At 35.2% G+C, this 27,725-nt stretch overlaps 1 protein-coding gene across 12 annotated transcripts in view; it reads right to left on the reverse strand.

Moving 5' to 3' along the window:
* Positions 1–27,725, reverse strand: part of MYCBP2 (MYC binding protein 2) — a 266,977-nt gene that overhangs the window by 189,953 nt on the left and 49,299 nt on the right. For 10 of the 12 annotated variants that reach the window (XM_081214831.1, XM_081214821.1, XM_081214830.1 and 7 more), the window contains exons 6-15: positions 23,919–24,161; positions 23,615–23,686; positions 22,096–22,192; positions 18,226–18,299; positions 17,948–18,086; positions 16,602–16,678; positions 15,526–15,730; positions 13,823–13,987; positions 11,350–11,508; positions 6,015–6,219 (exon numbers count right to left, since the gene is read on the reverse strand). In XM_081214831.1, coding sequence (XP_081070957.1) covers positions 6,015–6,219; positions 11,350–11,508; positions 13,823–13,987; positions 15,526–15,730; positions 16,602–16,678; positions 17,948–18,086; positions 18,226–18,299; positions 22,096–22,192; positions 23,615–23,686; positions 23,919–24,161 — 1,436 coding nt within the window. The remainder of the gene's footprint in view (positions 1–6,014; positions 6,220–11,349; positions 11,509–13,822; positions 13,988–15,525; positions 15,731–16,601; positions 16,679–17,947; positions 18,087–18,225; positions 18,300–22,095; positions 22,193–23,614; positions 23,687–23,918; positions 24,162–27,725) is intronic. The other 2 variants (XM_081214825.1, XM_081214828.1) reach the window with 2 other exon arrangements.

A 27,725-nucleotide genomic window follows, 5' to 3' on the forward strand; every position in this document is an offset into this window, starting at 1 on the left:
CTAGGGTTCTGTCTGTCCGTTTTTTTTTTTTTTTGCTTTTTTGTTTTTAGTATAGTTTTTAGCACTTGTTATCATTGGTGGATTTGCTTTTTGGTTTGGCTGCACTCTTCTTTCTTTTTCTTTTTGCTTTTTTTTAATTACTTTTTAATTTTTTTATTTTTAATAATTATCTTTTTTATTTTTTATTTCATTTTATTATTATTATCTTTTTTTCTTCCTTTCTTTTCTTCTCCCTTTCCTTCTGAGCCATAGGGCTAACAGGGCCTTGGTGCTCTGCCTGGGTGTTAGGCCTGTGCATCTCAGGTGGGAGAGCTGAGTTCAGAAAACTGGTCCACCAGAGACCGCCCAGCTCCACATAATATCATTCGGCCAAATCTCTCCCAGAGATCTCCATCTCAACGCTAAACCCAGCTCCACTAAACGACCAGCAAGCTACAGTGCTGGACACGCTATGCAAACAACTAGCAAAACTGAAACACAAACCCACCCATTACTACAGACGCTGCCTAAAATCATAATAAGGTCACAGACATCCCAAAACACATGACCAGACATGGCCCTGCCTACCAGAAAGACAAGATACAGCCTCAACCGCCAGAACACAGGCACTAGTCCCTTCCACCAGGAAGCCTACAAAACCCACTGAACCAACCTTAGCCATCAGGGGCAGCCACCAAAAACAAAGATGAACTACGAACGTGCAGCCTGAGAAAAGGAGACCCCAAACACAGTAAGTTAAGCAAAGTGAGAAGACAGAGAAACACAAAGCAGATGAAGGAGCAAGGTAAAAACACTCCAGACCAAACAAATGAAGAGGAAATAGGCAGTCTTCCTGAAAAAGAATTCAGAGTAATGATACTAAAGATGATCCAAAATCTTGGAAATAGAATGGAGAAAACAGAAGAAATGTTTAACAAGGACTTAGAAGAACTAAAGAGCAAACAGACAATGATGAGTAACACAATAAATGAAACTAAAAATTCTCTAGAATGAATCAAGAGCAGAATAACTGAGGCACAAGAATAGATAAGTGACCTGGAAAATAAAACAGTGGAAATAACAACTGCAGAGCAGAATAAAGAAAAAAGATTGAAAAGAATTGAGGACAGTCTTAGAGACTTCTGGGACAACATTACATGCACCAACATTTGAATAATGGGGGTCTCAGAATAAGAAGAGAAAAAGACAGGGACTGAGAAAATATTTGAAGAGATTATAGTTTGAAAATTTCCCTAATATGGGAAAAGAAATAGTTACCCAAGTCCAGGAAGCACAGAGAGTCCCATACAGGATAAATCCAGGGAGAAACACATCAAGACACACATTAATCAAACTATCAAAAAGTAAATACAAAGAAAAATTAGTAAAAGCAGCAAGGGAAAAACAACAAATAATATACAAGGGAATCCCCCCATAAGGTTAACAGCTGATATTTCAGCAGAAACTCTGCAAGCCAGAAGGGAGTGGCAGGACATATTTAAAGTGACAAAAGGAAAAACCTATAACCAAGATTACTCTTCTCAGCTAGGATCTCATTCAGATTCGACAACAAATGCTAAAGGGACTTCTCTAGGAAGGAAACACAAGAGAAGGCAAAGACCTACAATAACAAACGCAAAACAATTAAGAAAATGGTAATAGGAACATACATATCGATAATAACCTTAAATGTAAATGGATTAAATGCCCCAACCAAAAGACACAGACTGGATGAATGGATACAAAAACAAGACCCATATATATGCTGTCTACAAGAGACCCACTTCAGACCTACGGACACATACAGACTGAAAGTGAGGGGATGGAAAAAGATATTCTCCATGCAAATGTAAATCAAAAGAAAGCTGGAGTAGCAATTCTCATATCAGACAAAATAGACTTTAAAATAAAGACTACTACAAGAGACAAAGAAGGACACTACAGAATGATCAAGGGATCAATCGTAAATATGTATACATCCAACACAGGAGCACCTCAATACATAAGGCAAATGCTAACAGCCATAAAAGGAGAAATCGACAGTAACACATTCATAGTAGGGGACTTTAACACCCCCCTTTCACCAATGGACAGATCATCCAAAATGAAAATAAATAAGGAAACACAAGCTTTAAATGATACATTAAACAAGATGGACTTAATTGATATTTATAGGACATTCCATCCAAAAACAACAGAATACACTTTCTTCTCAAGTGCTCATGGAACATTCTCCAGGATAGATCATATCTTGGGTCACAAATCAAGCCTTGGTAAATTTAAGAAAATTGAAATTGTATCAAGTATCTTTTCCGACCACAATGCTATGAGACTAGATATCAATTACAGGAAAAGATCTGTAAAAAATACAAACACATGGAAGCTAAACAATACACTACTTAATAACAAAGTGATCACTGAAGAAATCAAAGAGGAAATTTAAAAATACCTAGAAACAAATGACAATGGAGACACGACGACCCAAAACCTATGGGATGCAACAAAAGCAGTTCTAAGAGGGAAGTTTATAGCAATACAATCCCACCTTAAGAAACAGGAAACATCTCGAATAAACAACCTAACCTTGCACCTAAAGCAATTAGAGAAAGAAGAACAAAAACATCCCAAAGTTAGCAGAAGGAAAGAAATCATAAAAATCAGATCAGAAATAAATGAGAAAGAAATGAAGGAAACAATAGAAAAGATCAATAAAACTAAAAGCTGGTTCTTTGAGAAGATAAACAAAATTGATAAACCATTAGCCAGACTCATCAAGAAAAAAAGGGAGAACACTCAAATCAATAGAATTAGAAATGAAAAAGGAGAAGTAACAACTGACACTGCAGAAATACAAAAGATCATGAGAGATTACTACAAGCAACTCTATGCTAATAAAATGGACAACCTGGAAGAAATGGACAAATTCTTAGAAATGCACAACCTGCCAAGACTGAATCAGGAAGAAATAGAAAATATGAACAGACCAATCACAAGCACTGAAATTGAAACTGTGATAAAAAATCTTCCAACAAACAAAAGTCCAGGACCAGATGGCTTCACTGGCGAATTCTATCAAACATTTAGAGAAGAGCTAACACCTATCCTTCTCAAACTCTTCCAAAATATAGCAGAGGGAGGAACACTCCCAAACTCATTCTGCGAGGCCCCCATCATCCTGATACCAAAACCAAAGGTGCCACAAAGGAAGAAAACTACAGCCCAATATCACTGATGAACATAGATGCAAAAATCCTCAGCAAAATACTAGCAAACAGAATCCAACAGCACATTAAGAGGACCATACACCATGATCAAGTGCGGTTTACCCCAGGAATGCAAGGATTCTTTAATATACGCATATCAATCAATGTGATACACCATATTAACAAATTGAAGGATAAAAACCGTATGATCATTCTCAATAGATGCAGAAAAAGCTTTTGACAAAATTCAACACCCGTTTATGATAAAAACCCTCCAGAAAGTAGGCACAGAAGGAACTTACCGCAACATACTAATGGCCATATATGACAAACCCACAGCCAACATCGTTCTCAATGGTGAAAAACTGAAACCATTTCCACTAAGATCAGGAACAAGACAAGGCGGCCCACTCTCACCACTATTATTCAACATAGCTTTGGAAGTTTTAGCCATAGCATTCAGAGAAGAAAAAGAAATAAAAGGAATCCAAATTGGAAAAGAAGAAGTAAAGCTTTCACTGTTTGCAGATGCCATGACATTATTCATAGAGAATCCTAAAGATGCTACCAGAAAACTAGTAGAGTTAATCAATGAATTTGGTAAAGTAGCAGGGTACAAAATTAATGCACAGAAATCTCTTGCCTTCCTATACAATAATGATGAAAAATCTGAAAGAGAAATTAAGGAAACACTCCCATTTACTACTGCAACAAAAAGAATTAAATACCTAGGAATAAACTTACCTAAGGAGACAAAAGACCTGTATGCAGAAAAGTATAAGACACTGATGAAAGAAATTAAAGACAATACAAACAGATGGAGAGATATACCATATTCATGGATTGCAAGAATCAACATTGTGAAAATGACTATACTACCCAAAGCAATCTACAGATTCAATGCAATCCCTATCAAATTATCAATGGCATTTTTCACAGAACCAGAACAAAAAAGTTCACAATTTGTAATGAAACACAAAAGACCTCAAATAGCCAAAGTAATCTTGAGAAAGAAAAACAGAGCTGGAGGAATCAGGCTCCCTGACTTCCGACTATACCTCTAAGTTACAGTAATCAAGACAGTAGGGTACTGGCACAAAAACAGAAATATAGATCAATGGAACAGGATAGAAAACCCAGAGATCAACCCACACACACATGGTCACCTTATTTTCGATAAAGGAGGCAAGAATATACAATGGAGAAGAGACAATCTCCTCAATAAGTGGTGCTGCAAAAACTGGACAGCTACATGTAAACAAATTAAATTAGAACACTCTAACACCATACACAAATATAAACTCAAAATGGATTAAAGACCTAAATGTAATGCCAGACACAATAAAACTCTTAGAGGAAAACACAGGCAGAACACTCTATGACATAAATCACAGCAAGATCCTTTTTGACACACCTCCTAGAGAAATGGAAATAAAAACAAAAATAAACAAATGGGACCTAATGAAACTTAAACGCTTTTGCACAGCTAAAGAAACCATAAACAAGACGAAAAGACAACCCTCAGAATGGGAGAAAATATTTGCAAATGAAGCAACTGACAAAGGATTAATCTCCAAAATTTACAAGCAGCTGATGTAGCTCAACGTCAAAAAACCAAACAACCCAATCCAAAAATGGGCAGAAGACCTAAACAGACATTTCTCCAAAGAAGATATACAGGTTGCCAACAAGCACATGAAAGGATGCTCAACATCACTAATGATCAGAGAAATGCAAATCAAAACTACAATGAGGTATCACCTCACACCAGTCAGAATGGCCACCATCAAAAAATCTACAAACAATAAATGCTGGAGAGGGTGTGGAGAAAAGGGAACCCTCTTGCACTGTTGGTGGGAATGTAAATTGATACAGCCACTATGCAGAACAGCTATGGAGGTTCCTTAAAAAACTAAAAAGAGAACTACCATATGACCCAGCAATCCCACTACTGGGCCTATACCCTGAGAAAACCATAATTCCAAAAGAGTCATGTACCACAATGTTCATTGCAGCTCTATTTACAATAGCCAGGACATGAAAGCAACCTAAATGTCCATCGACAGATGAATGGATACAGAAGACGTGGCACATATATACAATGGAATATTACTCAGTCATAAAAAAAAGAAAATGAGTTATTTGTAGTGAGGTGGATGGACCTAGAGTCTGTCATACAGAGTGAAGTCAGTCAGAAAGAGAAAAACAAATACAATATGCTAACACATATATATGGAATCTAAAAAAAAATGGTTTTGATGAACCTAGGGGCAGGAGAGGAATAAAGCTGCAGAGGTAGAGAATGGACTTGAGGACACGGGGAGGGGGAAGGGTAAGCTGGGACGAAGTGAGAGAGCAGCACTGACATATATACACTTCCAAACGTAAAATAGCGGGAAGCAGCCACACAGGACAGGGAGATCAGCTCGGTGTTTTGTGACCACCTAGAGTGGTGGGATGGGGGGGTGGGACAGGGAGGGTGGGAGGGAGACACAAGAGGGAGGCGATATGGGGATATATGTATATGTATAGCTGATTCACTTTGTTATAAAGCAGAAACTAACACACGATTGTAAAGCAATTATACTCCAATAAAGATGTTAAAAAATAAATAAAGTAAAAGGTTTAAAGAAATCAAATGAAAGAAAAGCACATTAAATAAAATAACACTGAAGTAAATTATAATAGAAAACAATTATAAGAATTATAATTATATGCCAGTGTGCCTTTAAGAACAACACAACAGAATGAACTCTAGAATAACTTTGAAAAGGAATGTGCTTTGCGTAATTTCTGCTATTATTTTATCTTGAATATTAATCATTCTCTTACCCTCCAGGGACTCTGTCCGGACGCCCACTGCTGACACAGCTGGCTCCATAACCGGTACAGTCTCCACACACGGTGCACACCATGCACTGCTCCAGCTTCCACTTGTGCATGCCTGGAGGACACATCATGGACTTCTCGTCTTTATCATCTAGCTCTTCTTCCAGGTCCTCATCCATTGCTGTTGCCATATTTTCAACTCCAAACCCTATTTGAAAGATCAGTTTATAATTTTCATCTAGATTATTCCCATTTCTAAAAAACTAGTAATTTTATTTCCCAATTTAAAAAATGTAGAACACATACTAATTCCAATGGATATACACAGGAATGATAAAATATTAGAGGAACAAAAATAAAATTTAATTTAGGGACCACTAATAAATGCTCTCTCCATTTCCTTTCTGCAAAAAGAGGCAGTGATGGCCAGAGTATCTCGCAGCTGTTACTTTCTGTCACTCATACGTCTAATTTTCTCTGATTTTAGTCCCTACTTTCCATCCTCACCACCAATACTTTTGTTCAACAGACCAGAGTAAGTCTCCTAACCACATTCTAAAAGCCAAGAGTTTGTCCACTCTAGAACATCCTCTCATTGTTGGAAATTAGCTTTTTTATATATATATAAATTTATTTAATTTATTATTTATTTTTGGCTGCATTGGGTCTTCATTGCTGTGTGCAGGATTTCTCTAGTTGCAGTGAGCAGGGGCTACTCTTTGTGGCAGTGTGCGGGCTTCTCATTGTGGTGGCTTCTCTTGTTGCAGAGCATGGGCTCCAGAGCGCAGGCTCAGTAGTTGTGGCGCACAGGCTTAGTTGCTCCGTGGCATGTGGGAGCTTCCTGGACCAGGACTCGAACCCGTGTCCCCTGCATTGGCAGCTGGATTCTTAACCACTGTGCCACCAGGGAAGCCCGGAAATCAGCTTCTTAAAATATGTATTTGATCCTATGACTTCACAATTTACAAACCTCCCATGTCTTTCAAAGGTCTTCAAAAGAACAAAACTTCTTAGCAAGATACAGTCAGTCACAACATGGCTCCCGATTTTCTCCAACCTCGTTTCCTCCATGCAAACTATATTCCAGCTGAACCTAAATTCCCTCTGCTTTATAAACAACCTGTGTCCTTTCACATGCTCAGGGCCTTTGCTCATTCCTGCTCCACCTGTATCTCTCTGCCTCATTTATCGGATGCCTCTTCCTATCTCATCTACCAGAGAAACTCCTTTTCAGCTTTCTAAAACTCAACTCGGAGGTCATTTCCTATGAAAGCACTTACAGTTTTTTCCAGGGTAAGTGATTATCTCTTCAAAGCCTGTTTATACCTCAGTTACAACTTATTTACTTGTGTTATAATTCATTCAACTAATTTTTTTGGATTGAACACCAACTATGCCCCAGGCATTCCTTTATGTCAGAGTCAGCAAACTTTTTTGTAAAGGGCTAGATTGTAAATAATTTAGGCTTTGGGGGCCACATAAGTCTATGTCACATTAAAAAAAAATAACCCTTTATAAACATTATATACATTCTTAGCTTGAAGGGCCACACAGAAACAGGCCACTGAGAAGATAAGGCATCAGATTATGGTTTGCAAATCTCTGCTCTAGGCACTGAGCAGTATGATAATGAGCAATTGTAAAGCTTGCAGGCTATTAAGAAAAACTGACATTAATCAAATAACCATAGTGAAAAGTATAAACATACAACTGTGACAGAATTATGAAGAACATATAGTGCTACCAGTCCATAAAATGAAAGAGCAAATCTGTGGGAATCAAGTAATTATTTTTTATGTTTGTCTTTCATAGCAGACCTAGATCCTCAAAGACAAGGTTATTATATCTTACTCACTTCATCACTTATTGTTAGTCAACCTTATTCTCTGACCACTTACGCTTATAACAGACTCAGTACAAGTCTGTCTAATCAAAAAATGAATTCATAGTATACATAATCTTTTTTAATTTTGCCAATTCTAATCTGTGGACAGGTTGAGAAGTTAGATGACCAAGTATTGGATAACTATGTCAAGAGTTAGAATAAAGAAATCCTTAAGAAGGCATAAGTCATATTTTTAACAACAACAACAGCTAAACCACATCAAGCATTTACTTGTAACTGGCTCTACATGTATTACTCATTTAATCATCCCAACAGTACTATAACTATCATGCTCAAATTAATCTCTAAATTCAAAGCAATCCCAATCACAGTGACAAGGAAAAAAAACTGATTCTAATTCACATGGAAAATAAAGGCCCCAACCTGACTACATAAAGCAAAAATTTGTAAAGGAAAACAATAAAGAACTTGTCAAAAATTTTAAATTACATATAACAAATGAAACCACAAATAAATGTAAAAGATAAGCCACAGGTTGGTCAAAGATATTTGCAAGGCATACAATATACAAAAGATTCCTACAAATCAATAGGAAAAAAGGCAAGCAAATAAGAAAAGTTTGAAGAGAGTCTAACTCACTATTAATAGTCGAGGGAATGCAAATTACAAGAGAGACTCAGTAATTCTACTCCTAGTTAAATACCCAAAAAAAGGGCACTCATATTTTCACCAACATTTACTAGAATGTTCACAGCAACACTAACACAAGCCAAAATAGAAACTACCCCAATGTCCATAATACTAGAAAAGATTTTAAAACTGTGGTATATTCACACAATTTAATACTATACAACGATGAGAATGAAGACTATATAACTAGCTGGCAACATTACGGATGAATCTCATAAAGCTGAATGAAAAGACACTAGACACAAAAGAACTCATACTACATGATTCCATTTACATAAAGTACAAATGTATGCAAAACTAATTTATAGTGTTAAGTGGAGAGGTAGATAGTAACTGGAGAGGCACATAAAGGGGGGCTTCCTGGGATACTGGTAATATTCCTGATCTTGGTGCTGATTACATGAATGTGTTGTTCATTTTGTGACAATTCATCAAGATGTGCACTTATGCTATGTGTACTTTTCTGCGTGTATGTTATACTCCAATATAACAAAAAATTACAATGAAAAACCATGCCATAGCCATCAAAATGACAAAAATCAGTCTGTCAATACTATTAGTGTGATATGGAAAATCAGATTTTACTTCTAAGAATATCCATTGGTACAACCTCTTTCAAGAAAAATCTAGCAAAGCTGAAATCTACAACACTAGAGAAAAGTCTCACACACTTCTGCCAGGAAACATGAATAAAGGAGGTTTTAAAATTATTTATAATAGTGAAAAATTGGAAATAACTCATCTATCAGCAGGAGAATGGATAAACTGTGATATGTTAGTCACACGGTTTATTACACAGCAGTTAACATGAGTCATCTAGATTTATATGTACCAGTGTCACTATATTTCAAACACAATGGTGAGATTAAAAGAAATTTACAGAAAAATTTAAATAGATTAGCACTTATAAAAATCTTCTTTTTACGTGTAAAATATGAGCATATAATATACAAAATATATAAAAACAAGTACAAATACAGGAACATGACCGAAAGGATATTAATCAAAGTCATGATCGTGACTAATTCTGGAGAGAAATGGAGTACAATAATAAGCCTTAGAAGGGGAATGTGGGACACTTAAATCTCATCTATATATTTCTTTACTGAAAAATGGTAAGACGTAGTGGTAGATACACAGTTTTTTTACATCGCATTATTATTTTCTGTACTTTTCCTGTTTTTTTTTTTTTTTTTTTTCTGGTACGCGGGCCTCTCACCGCTGTGGCCTCTCCCGCTGTGGAGCACAGGCTCCAGACGCGCAGGCTCAGTGGCCATGGCTCACGGGCCCAGCCGCTCCGCGCCATGTAGGATCTTCCTGGACCAGGGCACAAACCCGTGTCCCCTGCATCGGCAGGCGGACTCCCAACCACTGCGCCACCAGGGAAGCCCCTGTTTTCTTTTTAAAAACATCTTTTTAAAAATCCTTTATTTCTTTGCAACTCTGCAACCTGTATTCATTATGTGTCTTAGGCTACCAGTTTGCTTTCTAATGCATTACTTACTAACAGAGTGGGTGTGATTTATATTAAGTAAAAACAACTTTTAACAATTTCATTTTGGTTACTACAACATTTACCTTAAGAATCCAAAACATAGGTGTAAACATAGTTTCAGGATAATAAAGAACAGTTTTATTCAGTTCAGAACTCGTATAAAATATAATTTAATCTCTATTTATACTATATATAGAAAACTAAGCTGCTTCTTCTCTCCTTTATGCCTAGTAGGTGTTATCCAAATCCATGGCTCACTAGTTCAGCAAGAAGAAAAATAATTTCCATTTTGGAGTAATTCGTTTCATTTTGTTCTTCCCTCTTCTTTAAAATCAATATGCTCTAATAGCCTTGCTCTTTTAAAAATTAAAGTATTTTAAATATACACAAATATAAATAAGGTGAAGAAAAAAAAAATAGAGGGCTCCTGATATCCAGATGAGCCTGCCACCAAGAAGGCCCCCAGAAAGCTAAACTTGTTTTTGTTAATTTATACAAATATTAATCCTCAAACCCATTCATGCTTTAAACACAGTTCAGTGCTTAATTCTAATAATATGTCTCTATTTCCTGTTCTCCATCCATACAAAATTAAAAAGAGAAAACCTGAAATTGGAGTGAAGGGTATAGGACAACACTGATAGCAGCTAGAAGTAAAACCTGAGAGTAAGCATGAGGTAGACACAACTATAACCAGAAAACAAACAAACAAAAACCCCACCACAAACATGGCAAAGGATGAACCCCTCTCATCCTTCTTCAACAGCCTGAGTGTTGGGGCAAAGGATACAGTATATAAGGTGCATCTACAATTTCACTCTTGATAAAGGGTCAAGTATTCTTCCAGATCACTCTTAGTTGTCAAGAACTGACTAAATTACAGGTAGTACATGCTGTTAAACAGGAAGATAATATTTGCAGATAGACTGCTGCCAAAAATTGTTATAACTAAAACATGGGGTATGAAAGGACTGAATAACAAAGAGTTTCAAAAATGCACTTTTCTGGGATAATTCAACCACTAAAGATGGTAAATCAAAGAAGTGCTATTTCATTTCATATAAAATTAAGAAAAAAATACAAGTAAGCTAGCTTATTTGCTCAGAAATTAGAAGTCTAAAGTATAGTGATTATTCCAGTGAGTGATAGACTGACAAATAAACAAGAAATTTAGTAGTTTTCATAATTTTAAGTATGAAATCAAAAAGCCACTTGCTTTTTAAAGAGTAAGATTCTTCACCATGGTGTTCTGAAAAACTATTGAAGAAAACAACACAAAATTTAATATCCACACATTAAACACCTACCTTTCCCACCTTGGTTCATGGCACCAGTGTCTCGTCCACATTGTCCTTTATTATTCACACCAAATGTCCAAACTTCTCCATTCTTCATTAAAACACAAGTATGAGCTTTGCCCATAGCTACCTGAGTTACAAAATGGCCCTTCAAATCTGTTACCAAACCTACAGGAAAGATACAAACTTGGTAAGAAACAACAAAAAAGCCTTTCTGGGCCTAGTAAATCATCAGTAACGTAAAAGGACCACTTCAACGCAGAACTTTTCATTTCTGGGATAAAATAACCCACCAAAATGGGAAATAGTAGCCAAAGGATGGGCAGGGTATCAGTAAATTAATTTTATAATTTTGTAATGAAGCTTCAAAATCTTAACATGTTATCATCTAGACTTGGGACAAATCTTTACTCTGGCATTAGCTCAAGCCTGCTTCTCCTGAACGCTTGCTCTAAGTGGCAGCACCTGTCAACAATTCTCAGAAGGGTCACTAGATTTCAAACTGTCTTGACCCAAGAACAAAGGAACCTTTGAATCATGTACTTTACTTGCTTTGACCTGTCTCAGCAAAACAGAGTAAAATACTCACCAGAGTATTCTGAAATAACATTGTTTTTGTAGAAGCCTGCGAGATATTCCAAAGCAGTATTTTTCGATCATTTTTAATCTACAATGCTTTCTTTCACAATCCAACGTACAGGTAGTTCCTAAATTTCACTTATTCACATACTGCATTCATTATAGTTGCCATATCCAAGTGCCGCTCATATTATCTTAACATTTTTTGCGTCAATTTTAAATTTGACTAAAGCATTTTAACCTTATTCAGTAGTAATAACAGTAAAAATCAAAGATTGTTGAGTATAACATACACTAAAATATAAACATTTTTAAAAAGTTGAAGTATTTGTTTTATTTAAATCACAAATGATATAATTCTCATACCACACTTTGGCAAAACTATTCTATATTATTAGTTCAGACACCACTTCCTTAAGGTGACCTTCCCTTTCACCCTATACTAACTTAAGTCTTTTGGTTAAGCATACCTCAAAAACTCCCATTGCTAGTATTTATTTAGCATACTTGAAAAAGATATGTATATACAGAAATAGTATTTACTATTATTAACAGTATTAGCTGACATGTCTTGAGCCCTTACATGTGCCAGGCTCTGTTCTAAGCATTTCATAAGCATTACCTCCTATAACCTTATAAGAACCATAGGAAGCAGGTATTATCATTAGCTCCCTTTTACAGGTGGAAAAAAAATGAAAAGTTAAGAAAAGCTCTGAAGAGTTACGTAATTTAAGCTAGTTAGCCAAATAAAAAGTGGCCATGCCAGGGTCTGAGTCTATATCCATAACCATTAGACCACAGATGTCTAACATTTAAGTTCTGTAATGTCCAACTGTCTCTCAGAGCCTCAAAGGGAAAGGGACCATGTCTGTCTGGTCCACCAACCCCTGACATATTGTTAGTTCTCAATAACTATATGCTGAATAAATGCACAAGTTTCCATAAGCCTTAGCCAAGAGGATTTTAGCAAGCAATAGTTACAATGAATATTATTTTTAAACTATACATGAGCCCACCTCCAAATTTGGATTCACTCTGACAGTTGAGGCCAATTGAGACTCTAGATACTACCACATTAAACCATCTCATAAGTCACCTGAGCACAGTTCAAATTAGTAATGGATAGTTATAAACGTTTGATATATGTCATTTCCCCCACATGAGACAATCACCTAAGCCTCTAATCAGAAACTTCGTTAATTCTGATTTCCTTTTTACAGAGAAATTTATAGGCTTTACATATTTACTTCATATAAAATCCTTCCAAGTGGGTGGCCACAATCATTATACTGATTTCTAAATGCTAGAAAGAAAATATAACAACCAAATATGACAAGTTTTTGAGATTACAGTTTATAAATATAAAACCTTTATCTGGCTAGTTCTATCCCTCATATCCACTACTTGCAGTTATCAGTCACTCAGTCGCTTAACAAGTAACTCCTGAGGCCCGACTATGCACCAGACACTGCGCTGGGCACTGGGGATATAATAGTAAATAAGAGAGAGATAGCCTTTCTCTAACTACCTAACAATAGGAGGAGATAAATAATCCATCAGTTATAAATTCGCTAAGTTATGAAAATCATGTCCCCAGGGTACCACCAGGAACATGTCACATGAGCATCTAACTGAGTCCAGGGAGAGCTTTCCAGAGGAAGTAACAGCTAAGGTAGAGCTGCACTAGTCAAGCCCCATGATTAGCTCTGCAGGAAACTAGTGACACTGTTCCCAGCAATAAGGCAGGAAGGAAGAGCAAAACACTGTACTTAGAAAGAAATGTGAAAAATGTAGAGAAAGCATGCTACAAATGTTAATTTTCTAGATATATCTTTTTAATACATAAAGTCTAGTACAGGACTTTCTGTGCATAAAAGTGAAACGGGGTTTAAGGTTAACTTACTTGAACTATCAGAGTAAATGGCATCTTTTCCAAACATGTATAGCTCTCCATCTTTAGAAATAACAGAACTACTTCCATTATTGCAGGCTGTATACACCACAATCTTTCCCTCCATCTTAATTATCTTTTTAGGTTTATAAGGTTTTGATTGCCGTCTGCTCTTAGCTTAAAAAACAAAAATTTATTTAAGGCATCTGTGTACAAATAAAAATAATAATTTGTATATAAAGCCCAAGGAAACACATATCATCTTCAGTTATCATACACTTTATTTATTGTCACCAGGGCCTGGGCTTCCCAACACGTCACGTAACTGCGTCAGTCTGAAAAGCCTCGTCTCCTCAAACGTCTATCAGGCTACTGCCGTCAGATCCTCCTCTTTGTTCTACACTGAAATCCCCAGTGAGGAACACCAACTTTCCACCAAATTTCTGAGGAGCCCAATCTCTAGATCGGCGCTTGTATTACCAATACCATTCCCTTATCATATATGTATGTTATACTTATATATAATATAAAGATATAAAGTTACATATCTATCTATCTATATATATATATAATAAATATATATATAATTTTCTTAATCCCTTTACTCTCAAACTCTATCACACATGTGTACTCCTCCAATAGATCCTGGAAAGTGAAATCGGTTCCTCATTCATTCAACACACATTTCTTAAGCAGCTACACCTAGTCCGAGATTGAAAGGAAATATGCCTATGGAGGGAGAGCAAACAAATTTAAACGTAGATGATTTAAGCAGCCTCTGCTCTCCAAAACTAAATCCCTGAATTGAGCAAAAGATGGGAAATACCAATCTTTTGCTCCCTTACTCAATCCCAGTTTCTGCATGCCTTTCTGATTAAAAACATATTGCTGTGTTGGGTACAATTCTGGGATTAAAATACCACTGTATCTTTTCTTATAACACGATCTATATACTGATATACAACAACTAAGTTATCTGGTGCTTAAGCAAAGGAAGAATGATGTCCTCCAAACGCTAGAAGGAAAAACTGGCTGGGCTGAAGTTTCTGAGGTATGGTAATACACTTCATGGCTATTTGAAGGGATTTTTTTCAGGATAACATTTATTTACACATGATTTCTACATTAGATGTTGACTTTAAACCTAATCCTCATAAGATGCTACCCCAACTACTACAATGTATAATGTACAAGAGAAGTGACAAAAACAGAAAAATGACCCTTTGAGGAAAACTGAACGGAAGCATAGGAAAGCTAAGAGATAAATGATAAAAATCGTTTAATTTTTCATTGCTTAGGAATCTTATCACAATGAAATAACACCAAGAACAGTATTTCATAACTGACACCATTATACAATTTACATAAGGTTTACCTTATTGTGAAATATATACTCTTTGCAAAATTTCCAATATATTACTTCCAAAATATTCTTTCTAAAATAATATACTGGAATAAATTTTTTAAAATAGCACCAACGGCCAAAACAGATAAATAGCCAGGTATGCAATGCATAAGCCATATAAAAATTCATGAATACGAACTATAGTATGAAGTCAGCACTCATAGTGCTTTAATGAACAGTACACCACAACCATTAACTGAATATTCCTCAATATAAAATCTTCTATTAACTTGGGAAGGTTAGTGCTGTTGAAATTGATATATCTTATGTTAGTAAATTCCACAGTATTTTTACTGAATAGTCGACTCACTTGACTCTCCATCTTCTCCTTTACTAGCGGATCCTGTAAAGAATATGCTTCCATCTTCCGCAACTAACAGGGCATGAGAGCCATCATGTCCAACTGAGAAGTGCACAATCTTTGGGGATTTCGTAATTGGTAGCTCAACCCATTTTCCTGCTGAAGGACCCCCTTGTTTGATTCCGAGACTCTGGTATTTGCCAGTGTAATATATCTTAACACATTAAAAAAAAAAAAAGGAATTATAGTGCCTTTTGAAGTAGTGCACCAGGTTTCACATGAGAGAAAAAAACCTCCATACTTTATTGAAAATAAAAATAACAAGAACTCAAACTCTTTCTTTACTACTATTCAACTTCTGAGAGCTGAGCAGGAGAGAAATAGGCATATTTTTCCACAAATATACAGTTCACAATAGTTTTTTCATATCTACTCAGGATACTTATCATCTTTCATAAGTATCCTGAATAGGTATGAGTAAATATATGCCATAAATATACTCCAAACATACAACAGAAGGAAATTCATAAAACTGTCAATTTATTTTTCCCAGTGAAAAAAGGCTTACATACAAATATACTGTATATGCCTCATAACTTTAATTTTCAGCATTCTTTTAATTACCTTACTTTATCCTCGCACCCACCAGATAAGAAAAACATCTTCCATCTCTATAAATAGATCTCTACAATCTATAACTTAATTGTACATGCTCCTACTTTCCCCAGCTTGTAGTCTATATGTGTCTGCACATTTACAAAAGTTGGCAAGGGATAACCTATTCAAAATAAAACCAAATGTGAATTCACCCCAGCTCAAACAATTACACAAAGAGCTCCATAATTAAAGTAAATATCTGTAAAAAGGTTAAATTTTATAAAGCTTATGAAGTTTTATACCCAAATGTCACAATTTTCTTTCGTATTATTTCAACATGAATAAAATTTTACTATATAAAAAATTTTAATCAAACTTTAAAATATGATTATGTTTAAACAAGTGAACTATGTAAGCTAATCCACTGATTATACCAACTATCTCTTAAAGCAGATAATGTAGTTTTTAATCCTAAAGGAATAATTTACCTTTCCATTTGCTGTTTTCATTAGTGCAAATTCTCGTCCTGCACCAAGAATTGCTGACTCCTCATCAAATCCAGTACCTGATAATACAAGACTTAATAAATACCGTTACATTTTTAATATGAATAATTTCTATCACAACTTGTGTTAGTTTGAGTGACGAAAAAGTCAATTCAATTAATATCACTCAAAAACAAGGATGACAGGGTATATCATATGCCTCAATTTAAAAAAATATTAACAGTAGCCACACTACTCCAAGGAAAGATAAAGTTACCATAAGCTTCTTAATTTGTTTCAAATTAGTGCCAAATTATTTTTTTAATGTTAAAAAAATTGTTTAAATCAATGTCAGCCACATTTCTTGAATTAATGAATGAACTAATTTTTATTGGGCATCGATTAGCTATCAGGCATTATAGAATGCATGAGCCTTTTCCTATTTGATCCTCACAACTATACTGCTTGGCTTACAAATGAGCAAATATATAAAGCATGGTGAAGTAAGTCCTGACATGAAGTGTCTGGGCTTGAACAATGCCATTCAGATATTTGAATTAAGGTATTTCAGATTCCCTGTCCCAAGCTTTTTCCTATAGAAGAACATTTCATGTAGCTACTCCATGAATTTGAATACATATGTGTGCACATACACACAAAACCCTTATGCACATTTTCAAATTGTGAAACTATAAGTAAATAATCATATATGGCACATTTTATGAGTTTGTCCAATTATACAAACTACTAATGAGTTTATGGGATTTTGAAATCTAAAAACGATGAGTTCAATACAATATTTTTCTATGGAAAAACAAAAATACTACACAAATGCAAAGTAAATCACTAATGAAGTTTAATAAATTTAATAAGATAACAGTCAAAAAAGTTAGGTCTTGCAAGGCATCCCACAAGTTAATAAATGGAATTATTAAACCAGGAACAGTATGGCAAACCAAAATTGAGACCCTCATGGAAACTAGTAATCCTAACTACTACTATGACACTGCAAGAGTAAGTATACTAAGTCCAAGAAATATTCTGTGGACGTCTGCATTTCTGTATCCAAATGAAAGGTTCTTAAATCAAACGTTAGGCCAATTACCATTTTCACAATCCACGGGACCATTCTATGACTATCCTGAAAGCCTGTTCAAATAAAAATCAAAGGCTTCAAGTTACTCCTAGTTATTTGTACATATTAATTCATTTAAGTGTGCTTCATAGTAACAGACAGCAAAATAGCTACCTAATATAAGCTACAATGTTGAAAACACAATGTTAGTTTTCTAAAGAATAAAGAATCTGAAAATTAAAATGTGGGAGAAAGGTTTTTTTGACCATCTTACTTATAATATGCAAGTCCTTTTCCAGATCAAATAGTGAGATACCACAGGCATGCAAGCATTTTCTGGCCAGCTTAAGTTGTAATTCTTGTTGTAGCACAGGCTCAGTGCTTGTGGCAAATATTCTGACAACAAAGCCATCCTAAGAGAAATAAAACATCCACAGTATTTTGTTACATGAATTAATCTTCTAAGGCTCTACTTTCCATCTAATAAAAATCAAATAATTTACAAGAAAAAGATTCCATTTATATCAGCTTCTCATGACTCAGAATACTTACATCTCTGGAAGCAGCTATCTGATTAATATATTCTCCATCAGTGAATAAAATATTTTGACCTTCAGTGTGGCAATCTGTGCAAGAGGAAGAAACAGCAATTACATTACAATATAAATAAACACCTCACAAAATGACTTTACTCCTCTGTTGAAGTCAGAATGAGAGTTCTCCACACAATAAAGGTAATTTAAAGGGAGACTGTGCTTTTTAATAAAGAGTTACAAATTAGCAGAAACTAAACAATTCAACTAATAATATGCATTACATTTTGTGCTTACATTTATAAATCTTCCATAATCAAGGACCTGAGAGCCCACCTAATTTCAAAATGAACTAGCATTAGATATAGTCTGATAATAAACATGCACCACAATGAGCAAACTATAATGTGGTTATAATCAATTCAATACAATCACATGCGAGGTAGGCAACACTCTACCTTCAGACATACATCACAGTCATTAGTGTCACAGAAAAATATAGATAGACCTAAAGCTTCTGCATTTGAGGTCTATGGTGTCCAACTACAGATATCCCTTGCTTTATAATATAGAACTGGCTGTACAGTTTCCACTTAGGTTTAACGCTTATTCCCAGTATTTTTAGCATTTAGCATGCTATACACTTTTTAAATGTTCACCCTTCATAGAACAAATCTATGGTTATGTGTTTCTTTTTGTCTGAAAGTTTTCATATATTTTGGCTGAAATGCCATATTTCATCAATACTGTATATATCTCTGTGGAACAGTGCACTATATACTCTGATCAAAATAATGCACAAGGGCACCTGCAACAAGGGATACCAGTATTACAGAAGGACCAGTGGGACGTGTGTTAGTGATTGCTACTAAATAACATGAAACTACAAGCAACTCAATATCTAAGTATAAACTGTATCCTTTTGGAAAAACAAATGTCTAGCAAGCAAGTCTAAAAGCACACACATTTCCCAAAATAACTGCAGAGAACTAGGATGAATCTCTCCATTAATTACAATACCAAAAAATAATATTTCATTTCTATTTGCACCTGAATCAGCAAAATATAAAATTCTGGTTTTGGAATGCAGGAATGGAGCCCACCCAAATAAGCTGAATTACTCTATATCTTTGCCCAGGAGCTTCATACTAGCATACTTCCTTATTATAAATATGCAAAACACAGGCAGACCCTTACCAAATAGAGAATTCAGTGATCACAAACTGGAAATAGAAACTGGGAGACAAGGCCCACTGGTAGCCCAAGAGACTTGGTAATCAAAGAGAGGAGAAATCGAAAGAAAGAGTTCCTAGTCCACTGTACAGAATACAAAGAGGCGCAAGAAAGATGCTTCTCAAGCTCTAAGCTGTAAGATTTTAAACTAAAAAGCAAAGAAGAAAAACTCATTATAATTTCAGATAAATGCAGGGGTGAGGAGTGAAGCGGCGCAAGAGGAGTGGCAAAAAGCCTCCTGATCTGAGGCAACCTGTCACCAGACACGAAGAGTAAATGACACAGGGATACAATATAAAAGGTATGCCAACATATCGAGGCTAAATGACAACAGGGGGAAAAAAAGTATGTTTTCAGCTCATCAGTGAGTGCTGGGTTGAAAATAACTTATTTATAAACTAGTCTATAAGACAAGTTGGAACATGAAGCTCAAGGAATTACCAGATTTCTGTCAATTGTAAACGTGGTATTTATTCATTACCATCTATAAACCTGACAGTTCACTTCTGCTCCTTCTTGATGGGAAAGCTACAGAGCAGAGTTGCCCCTAGCTAGGGAAAAAAGGACTATTAAAGAAACTGCCTCCCAGGTCAAAGAAAGGGAAAAATGACAACGGGCTTCTTCAGGCTTGAAGGCAAGTCTTCCTGCTGCATGACTTCAAAAAGATTTTTCTCTTCATCCTTTCTGTATCCTTCATGTGACGTTATAAGACAGCATCTTCGGGAAAATATCAAGATACACAACATGGGACTATCTCCCCCAGTTTGGTTCCTTCTTCACCATGAATATGGTACATATTTGTGAAACACAGAAAGCCACATTTGTATTGTTAAAAAGGTGCCTTTCATATGTTAAATGAAGTAGAGGGATTTAAACTGAAACATTAACAAGTCATTTTTTACCATGAGGGAATAAATAAAAGGGCTGTAAGCAGACCATTTTCAAATGGTCTTTCTCAGTCACAATCTCTGTTGAATGATCAGGGTTTTTCAGAAGTAAACCCTTTATATTAGTATTCATCTGTTGGGCAGGGGGTCACGGGGGGATTAACAATTTCTTCTTCCAAGACATCCGAAAATGACTCCCACAAAGACAGAGCGATAGGGATGCTCATTGCAGTAAAATTTATTATACATTGCAAAAAATTAGATGGGACCTCCATTTCAAATATTAATCAATGGAATATATTTTATAACATTAAAATGATGTTACAGAAGACTAGTTAATGGCCTGGAAATATATTCAGAATATTAAGTGAAAGGGGTAGCTTAAAAAAGCAATATGTAGCATACAATCACTTTTGTACAAGTATGTACATAATATACACAGGAAAAAGACAGGAAGGATATTCACTGATATGTTGGTAGTGTTTATAGATGGCAAGTGGGGTTACAATTAATTTTTATTTTGTTTTGCTTATACAATAGTTGTACAATAAATATGATTACTTTTAATATATGTATATATATGGGGGTACATGTTATTATTTCAAAATATTTTTATTATTATTATTGTTATCATCATAATCATCAGCATCATCATTAGGACCAGAGACATGGCCTGGACTTGTGACGATTAAAAAACAAACAAATAAACAAACAGATAAAACCCTGTAGACATAGCTGAAAATGGTTATTTACAAAATGGCTTTAATAAGTTATCTGTTTTCCAAAGTAGCTTTATTTATGAAACACACATGAAATGTGACATTTACCTTAACATGGCGTCAGGTACACTAATTTGGATATATGTAGACATAGTAATATTCAAATAAATGTTTGATGAAGTTATAAAAATATCTTAAAAATTAACAAGCAGCCAGGAAGCAATTATCCTTTTCAATGTGTTCTTCAGAAGTTCTCAGTCATTTTCAGATGGCAACGTGCCTTGAAGTAATATTGATGCTTACCATGAAATTGTTGGTAGACACATTAAACATTCAAGATTTTAGTATAAACAAGCTCCTTTAGAATGTATTGAAGATATAAGCAAATTCAAATACCTTACAATGGAGAATATACTATGCATTTGCCCGGTGTTCCATAAAATTTAAGATTCACTGCCTAAGAACTTAGACAGCACAGTGATCTGAAGGATAAATACATACGTATAACCTCAAAATTAAAGCAAAATGAATTCTGTCCAAAGTGGCTTACCAGAGTATTATTAAGAAGTATAAATGATAGAATTTTAAAAATTCCTGACCCACCCTAAAATCTGTCTCTGAAAACCCTTTAAAATAAAGAGGAAAACCCAAAGTACACTGTTGGTAAAGTCAAAATAAACAGAAGGTTCTTTACATCAAGGTTATTTGAGAGCCAGAGTCGTGGATTTATTAAGAGCAACAAAGCAACATCTCCCCACTAATTGAGGAGTTGAAGCAGTCATGGTGGGGTAAGGGTGGGCGGGTCAGGCTACAGAATTTGGGCAAGAATTTGAAAACAAAAAACACTTCATACTATATTTATGGTATGTTTTTCTCAGATGCATTAATTTTATATAGACTATAAAATGTTTTGCCTGTCAAGATTTCTTTAACCCATTTGTAAGCAAGCACTATCCCTTGCTAACCATTCTTTATATGTCTCAGTGGCCTAACATGCACATCTCTTAAAATCACCTGTGAAGAAAACAGATGACTAGTTGAGTAACATACCTGGTAACATTACAGTACCATCCTGTTCCAGTGTTTCAGGGCTTATTCTTATGGCTGTCATGCTGTGGTTATTCATATCTCTATACAATAAAAAACCCTGATAACAACAAAAAATTTTGCTATGTTATATGTTAAAATATTTTTTCATTAACCAGTTAGTAGAAAAAGTAGCCATAGAGGTCTATATTACAGTTTTTTGAGGTACAATAATACATCAATATTGATGTCTAAAATACACTAAAGATTTAAAACAGAAGAACCTGAGTATATTGATACTTTAATAAGAGGAGGTATTATACACCACTGAGTATCAATTTAACCTATTCATTCTCAGATACACATATTAGATACACCACACAACACAGTAAAAACATTTTGGTTATTTTGGTCAAAATTATCACATCACTTGCCAAGTAAATAATAGAAATGACTGCTGTTTCCTTCACAAATATTTAGGTTAATACTTAAAAATCAGTAGTGGTTTTAGATAGAATGATATGTCATTGAACGTATTTCTGTAAATGTATTTCTCATGTTATTATTTGTTAGATAAAATACAGCAGTGGCAAATAAAAATTTGATATTTTAAACCAGGTTATGTTTTAACAGACAATTCCTGAGTAATTAATTTGATATTTAAAATTTAATTTCAAAATCTCCCCGAAAGTTGAGTAAGATTACTTTTCATGCAACAATATTTTTTTTAATTTTCAGAATGCTTTCAAATATCTTTTTTCATCTGATGCTGACAACAAACTTTGAGCTAGGCAAGACAGGAGTGCAGGGACATCTTTATTCTATATTCTTCCACAAGGAAACTTGGGCTTCACTTCTCAGGAAGGACAGTACAGAAGTAAACACTGCTGGCCCTCTGACCGTCATTCAGTTGCTTCATCATGCGTTTGCTTCATGCATCCAACTGCTGACACCCATTTGGCCAAGTCAGTCAGGTGATGAGATCACAGCATTAAGAGAGCAATATGGGCCTAGCTCTTTTCTCTCACTGGTGTTACTCTGCATGATCCTCCATGCAGGCAGCTATCTACTGGGCAGGCCACACACTGTTCCCCGGAGAGTACTGATCTAGACTTAGAATGAAAGGATTTGTGGTAAAAAGCTCTAATTTGGCTTTGGGTCACAGTTACATTCCTAATTCAGATTTGCAAATGATAAAGGTGGTTTTTGATTCTTAGCTAGAGGCTCTCTTAAACAAGAACTCCAACAGAAGACATACTTATTCCCATTTTACAGCTAAATCACACAGGATCAAATAAATTAGCTGAGTTGTCCACAGACACACAGCTAGTAAGAAGCAGGGCCAGACCTAAAAGTAAATCTCTCATGAATTCTAAGTCGGTGTTCTTTATACTACATCATACCATTGTTACAGTCATGCTATTAAAAAATATGCTCTATCTGTTTCAATGGAAGTGATATTATTTACTGATTAAACAAATATGGACCACATATCTTAAAAAATAAGAAAGAAAAGTTTGGTTTATTGTGGATATTCTCCTACCTGAGCATACCCTAACCAAGACTTTTTTTCTTTTCTGTTTCTGATGCGAGATGTAGAATTATATATATGGCCCTGTGAAACAACAAAAGTTAGTTCTATCAACAATTTCATAATTAATAATCAGTGAAAAATAACATAAATGGATGAATGACATTTAATATGTATGTTCCATTTTGATTTTCAAAGAAATAAGATTACATCAAAATTAGATGGTACTCTAAAAATAAAGCAAGAAGCAAATAGAACACAATTCAGTATTAGACATAACTTCCACTATGATTAAGAGCTGTAAGGAATCACCTACCCTAACTGTTCCACTGTATCCAGAGCCTATTTTGTATAATCCGTCTTTGCATAACAGATAAAGAAAAAATCCATCATTCTGAAGTAGACATTGATCATCTTCATCAACAGATATTTCTTTTAATGGCCACTTGTGCATTAAAGCTGCTTTCTTAATGCCATTGCTAAACCAGTCCTGAATTTGAATTTTTCCCACCAACACTGCCTGTACACTTCTCTGTAGTGAATTTAGTATCATTGGCACCTAGTCAAGAGAAGAAAAACACAGAAAGACATTTTTAAATGTCTCAAACACAAAACAGACAAGATAAAGATACTTTGTTAATATATCATCATTTATAAGAAAAAAATTATTCAGAATGATCATGTTTAGCTTGTCAGCAAAAAGTACCAACTAGAAAATCTGTAAGAAACAATTCTCAAGCAAGACAAAATAAAAATGTAAATCCAAATATTAATTTGTATTTGTGACCAAAAACACTGAAATATGCATCTTTCTCCAAAACACCAGGCAACCAGTACTACCTATGATTTTAAGTTTCATAAAATAAAACATACTAGATTAGTAAAAAGTATGAATACTGACATATATTTTTTGTATTAGAGTGCACTCAAGCCAAAATGATATCTTTGGTATGATATGTATATCCATTAATATACTTCAAGATAATCAAGTGCAAAATTAAGCGTAAAATCTGCTTCTACAGATGAAACAAAATTTCCAGTATTTCTCTTCTAGTTTGCTTCTTTATTACGCCTAATACCCATTAACATCAACAATTTTCCATGATACAAAAATTTAATTGTATGAATTGTGTATTCACTCAGCATTCATTTAACCAATATTTATCAAGTATCTATTGTTTGTTGTAAATGAGTCCTCAAAAGTTACCAGCATGGGACCAATACTCGGCCACCAGAGAAAACTCCCTGCTCCTCATTTTTTGCCTCTCTTTCACTGCCCAAGGATGGCTGCCACACATCTGACTGCAGGTCAAGACCCTAGGGCACTGTACTAGCCCCAGTTCTCCAGCTGCACTGTCCAATACGGCAGCCACTAGCCACATGTGACTACTGAGCTCCTGAAATGGGGTTAGTGTGACTTGAGATGTGCTTGAAATATAAAATACACACTGGATTTTGAAAACATAGTATTAAAAACAAGAATATAAATTTTCTTAATAATTTTATATTGATTACATGTTGAAATTATTTTCTGGATATATTGAGAAGAATCCATTATTAAAATTAACCTCATCTATCTTTTTAATGTGGCTAATAGAAACACTTAAATTGCATATGTGGGTTACATTATATTACTATTGGACAGTACTGTTCTAAAGGGTAGAGATTTCAGAGGGATAACTAACCCACTGTTCACAGATGTGTTCTCTTCCCCCTCGACCCAATCAAAATCTGGAACTCTTACTTTTATAAAACTTTATTTATATATATGGTTGGATACTACAAATTCTCTCCCTAGAAGCAACTACGTTAAACTTAAAACTATTTTATCTAGAATCAATATCCTTATATAATATGTCAAAGCTTCACTTTCAATTTTTTTTGGTTTTGTTTCAGATACTTTCTATTGGGTCTATTATGAAAGATGATGTTCCTCCTCTCTTCCCAAATCCTCAGAATTGAGCTGTACAATAATTTCTGGTTAAACCAGTAGTCAGAGGTCATTTCACTATGTCTGTGTGATCATGGTTCAGAACTGAGCCAACTGTATTACATACTACATTTCCCTTATATAATTTTTCTTTTTCTTCATCGAGTCAACAATTGCCCTATTTTTGCATTTGCTAAGTTTTTTCTATACCTACCCCTAAGTGTTCCTCATACTCCTCTCAATAGAGTCAAACAATCATTTCTACTTTTTCCCCTTGGCAACATCCCTCAAGAGGCCCTGCTCCACTCTAGACTAAGGACAAGGGCAGGCACAGAGGTTAAAAATGTTCCATGCCTTGCATGTTCAAAAGCATCTTTATCTTCCCTCAAACATGACTGACAGTTGAGCTAGATATAGCGACATCATTTTCCCTCAGAACTTTGAAGACACTGTTTGTTATTTTCTATGCCAATGTTGCTTTTGAGCAGTCCAATGGCATTCTGCCTAATCTTTGGTACATAACCTGTCCTTGCACTCTGGAACATTTATTTTCCCTTTATTGTGTGTTATGATTTTGCAAAGTTATACCTGGTGTGAGTCTTTTGCCGTTCATTGTGTTGGGCACTGAGGGTGTGTTCTGTCAATCTGAAAATGAGTATCTTTGGCAGATGGGAATTTTCCTTATAAAGCTTAGGTAATTTCCTCCTCTCTGCTTGAATACCTATTAGATATTGGATTTTCTGGAAGGATGCTCTAATTTTACTTTATGTCACCTATTTTCTTTCTTTCTCTCTCTTTTTTCTATTGTCTGGGGACCTCTTTAATCTGAAGTTCTAACCCTTCTACTGATTTTCATGCTGCTATCTTATTTTTTTTAACTTGTAAAAACTCTTCTGAGTTTTTAAAAAAATACTGCTGTTTAATGTAAATAATCATTTTCTCATCCCTCTTCAAAATACTAATTACAGTTTTCTTAGAGCTTTTCTGTTCCCTATACTCTTTTCATCAAAGTTTCTTTTATTATTATTATTATTACTATTTTTACTGATTTGGGGGATTCTGTCTTTCATGTTAGTCTAGTGATACTTGGCTGTATACTTATTTTTAAAGAGTAAGCGACAAAAAAACTGATAGGAAGCTGCTGTGAATGGATAGGGTGTGAAAGATAGTGAGCTCACCTCAAAATGATCACACTAAGTTTAGCAGTTTCACTGGAGGATCTCCCATACACCCCCCCACCCCCGCCAAATGTCCGCATCTATATGTCTTTTCTCACTTTTTTCTCCAAAGAAGCATCTGCCAGTCTTTTTCCTAGAAGCTATAAGCCTCACTCCCAGTGTACTGGGAACTCAGTGAGGATTAAGAAATTTCATCATCAATACGGAGACTTTCACTTAATCTCCATCTTCAGCCTGGCTCCTCAATTCCACTCTCAACTGTGCCTGGTTTCCCCTGGCCTCTCTGGCTCAATTTCTTTAGACAGCAAACCTAACTCTTAGGGGTATGAGAGGAGGACAGCTGACTGGCTGGGAAGCGTAGAGGAAGGGCTCTGGGGTTCTCGAGCTTTCATTACACAGACTTCCAATCAATTTTTAGCTCTTCCCCTCACCACCACTTTCCAGGTATTTATTACTTCCAATTCTAAATCCTATCTATAGTTCTATGTGAAAATCAACTTACTTTCTATGGGCACTAGCCTCTTGAGAAGCTTAAGTTTAAGCTCTCCCCAATATTTATCTTCTAAAAATGTGTCCCATTCTTAAAAGTTTATACTTTAAAAAAATCCTTTATTATAATCTTAGTGTAAACTGCAGGGATGGAGGGGAGAGCAGAAACTAAAGTGTCTTCAACATGGCTCTGTTTCTCTCATGCTTTCTAACAGGGTATTAAAGTTTTAAGAAAACCCAGTGCTACAATCAGAAGTCTCAGATATACCCCTTTTGCTATCCTATTGATTTTCTCTCACCAACACTGTGGCAGGACCTAGAGAATTTATTCTGATAAACCAGACTTCCTTAAACTGAGGATTCCAAGTCATTTACCAATTCCGGAAAATCTTAGCCATTATTTCAAATACTGCCTCTCCACAAATCTACTACTGCCTTGTGGAACTCAGGTTGTACTGATACTTTAGACTTTCTCATTCTCTATCCATGTTTCTTATTTTTCATATTTTGTCTCTCTGTGCTGCAT

This window comes from Mesoplodon bidens, assembly GCF_964165515.1.
Source record: "Mesoplodon bidens genome assembly, chromosome: 17".
Lineage (NCBI taxonomy): Eukaryota > Metazoa > Chordata > Mammalia > Artiodactyla > Ziphiidae > Mesoplodon > Mesoplodon bidens.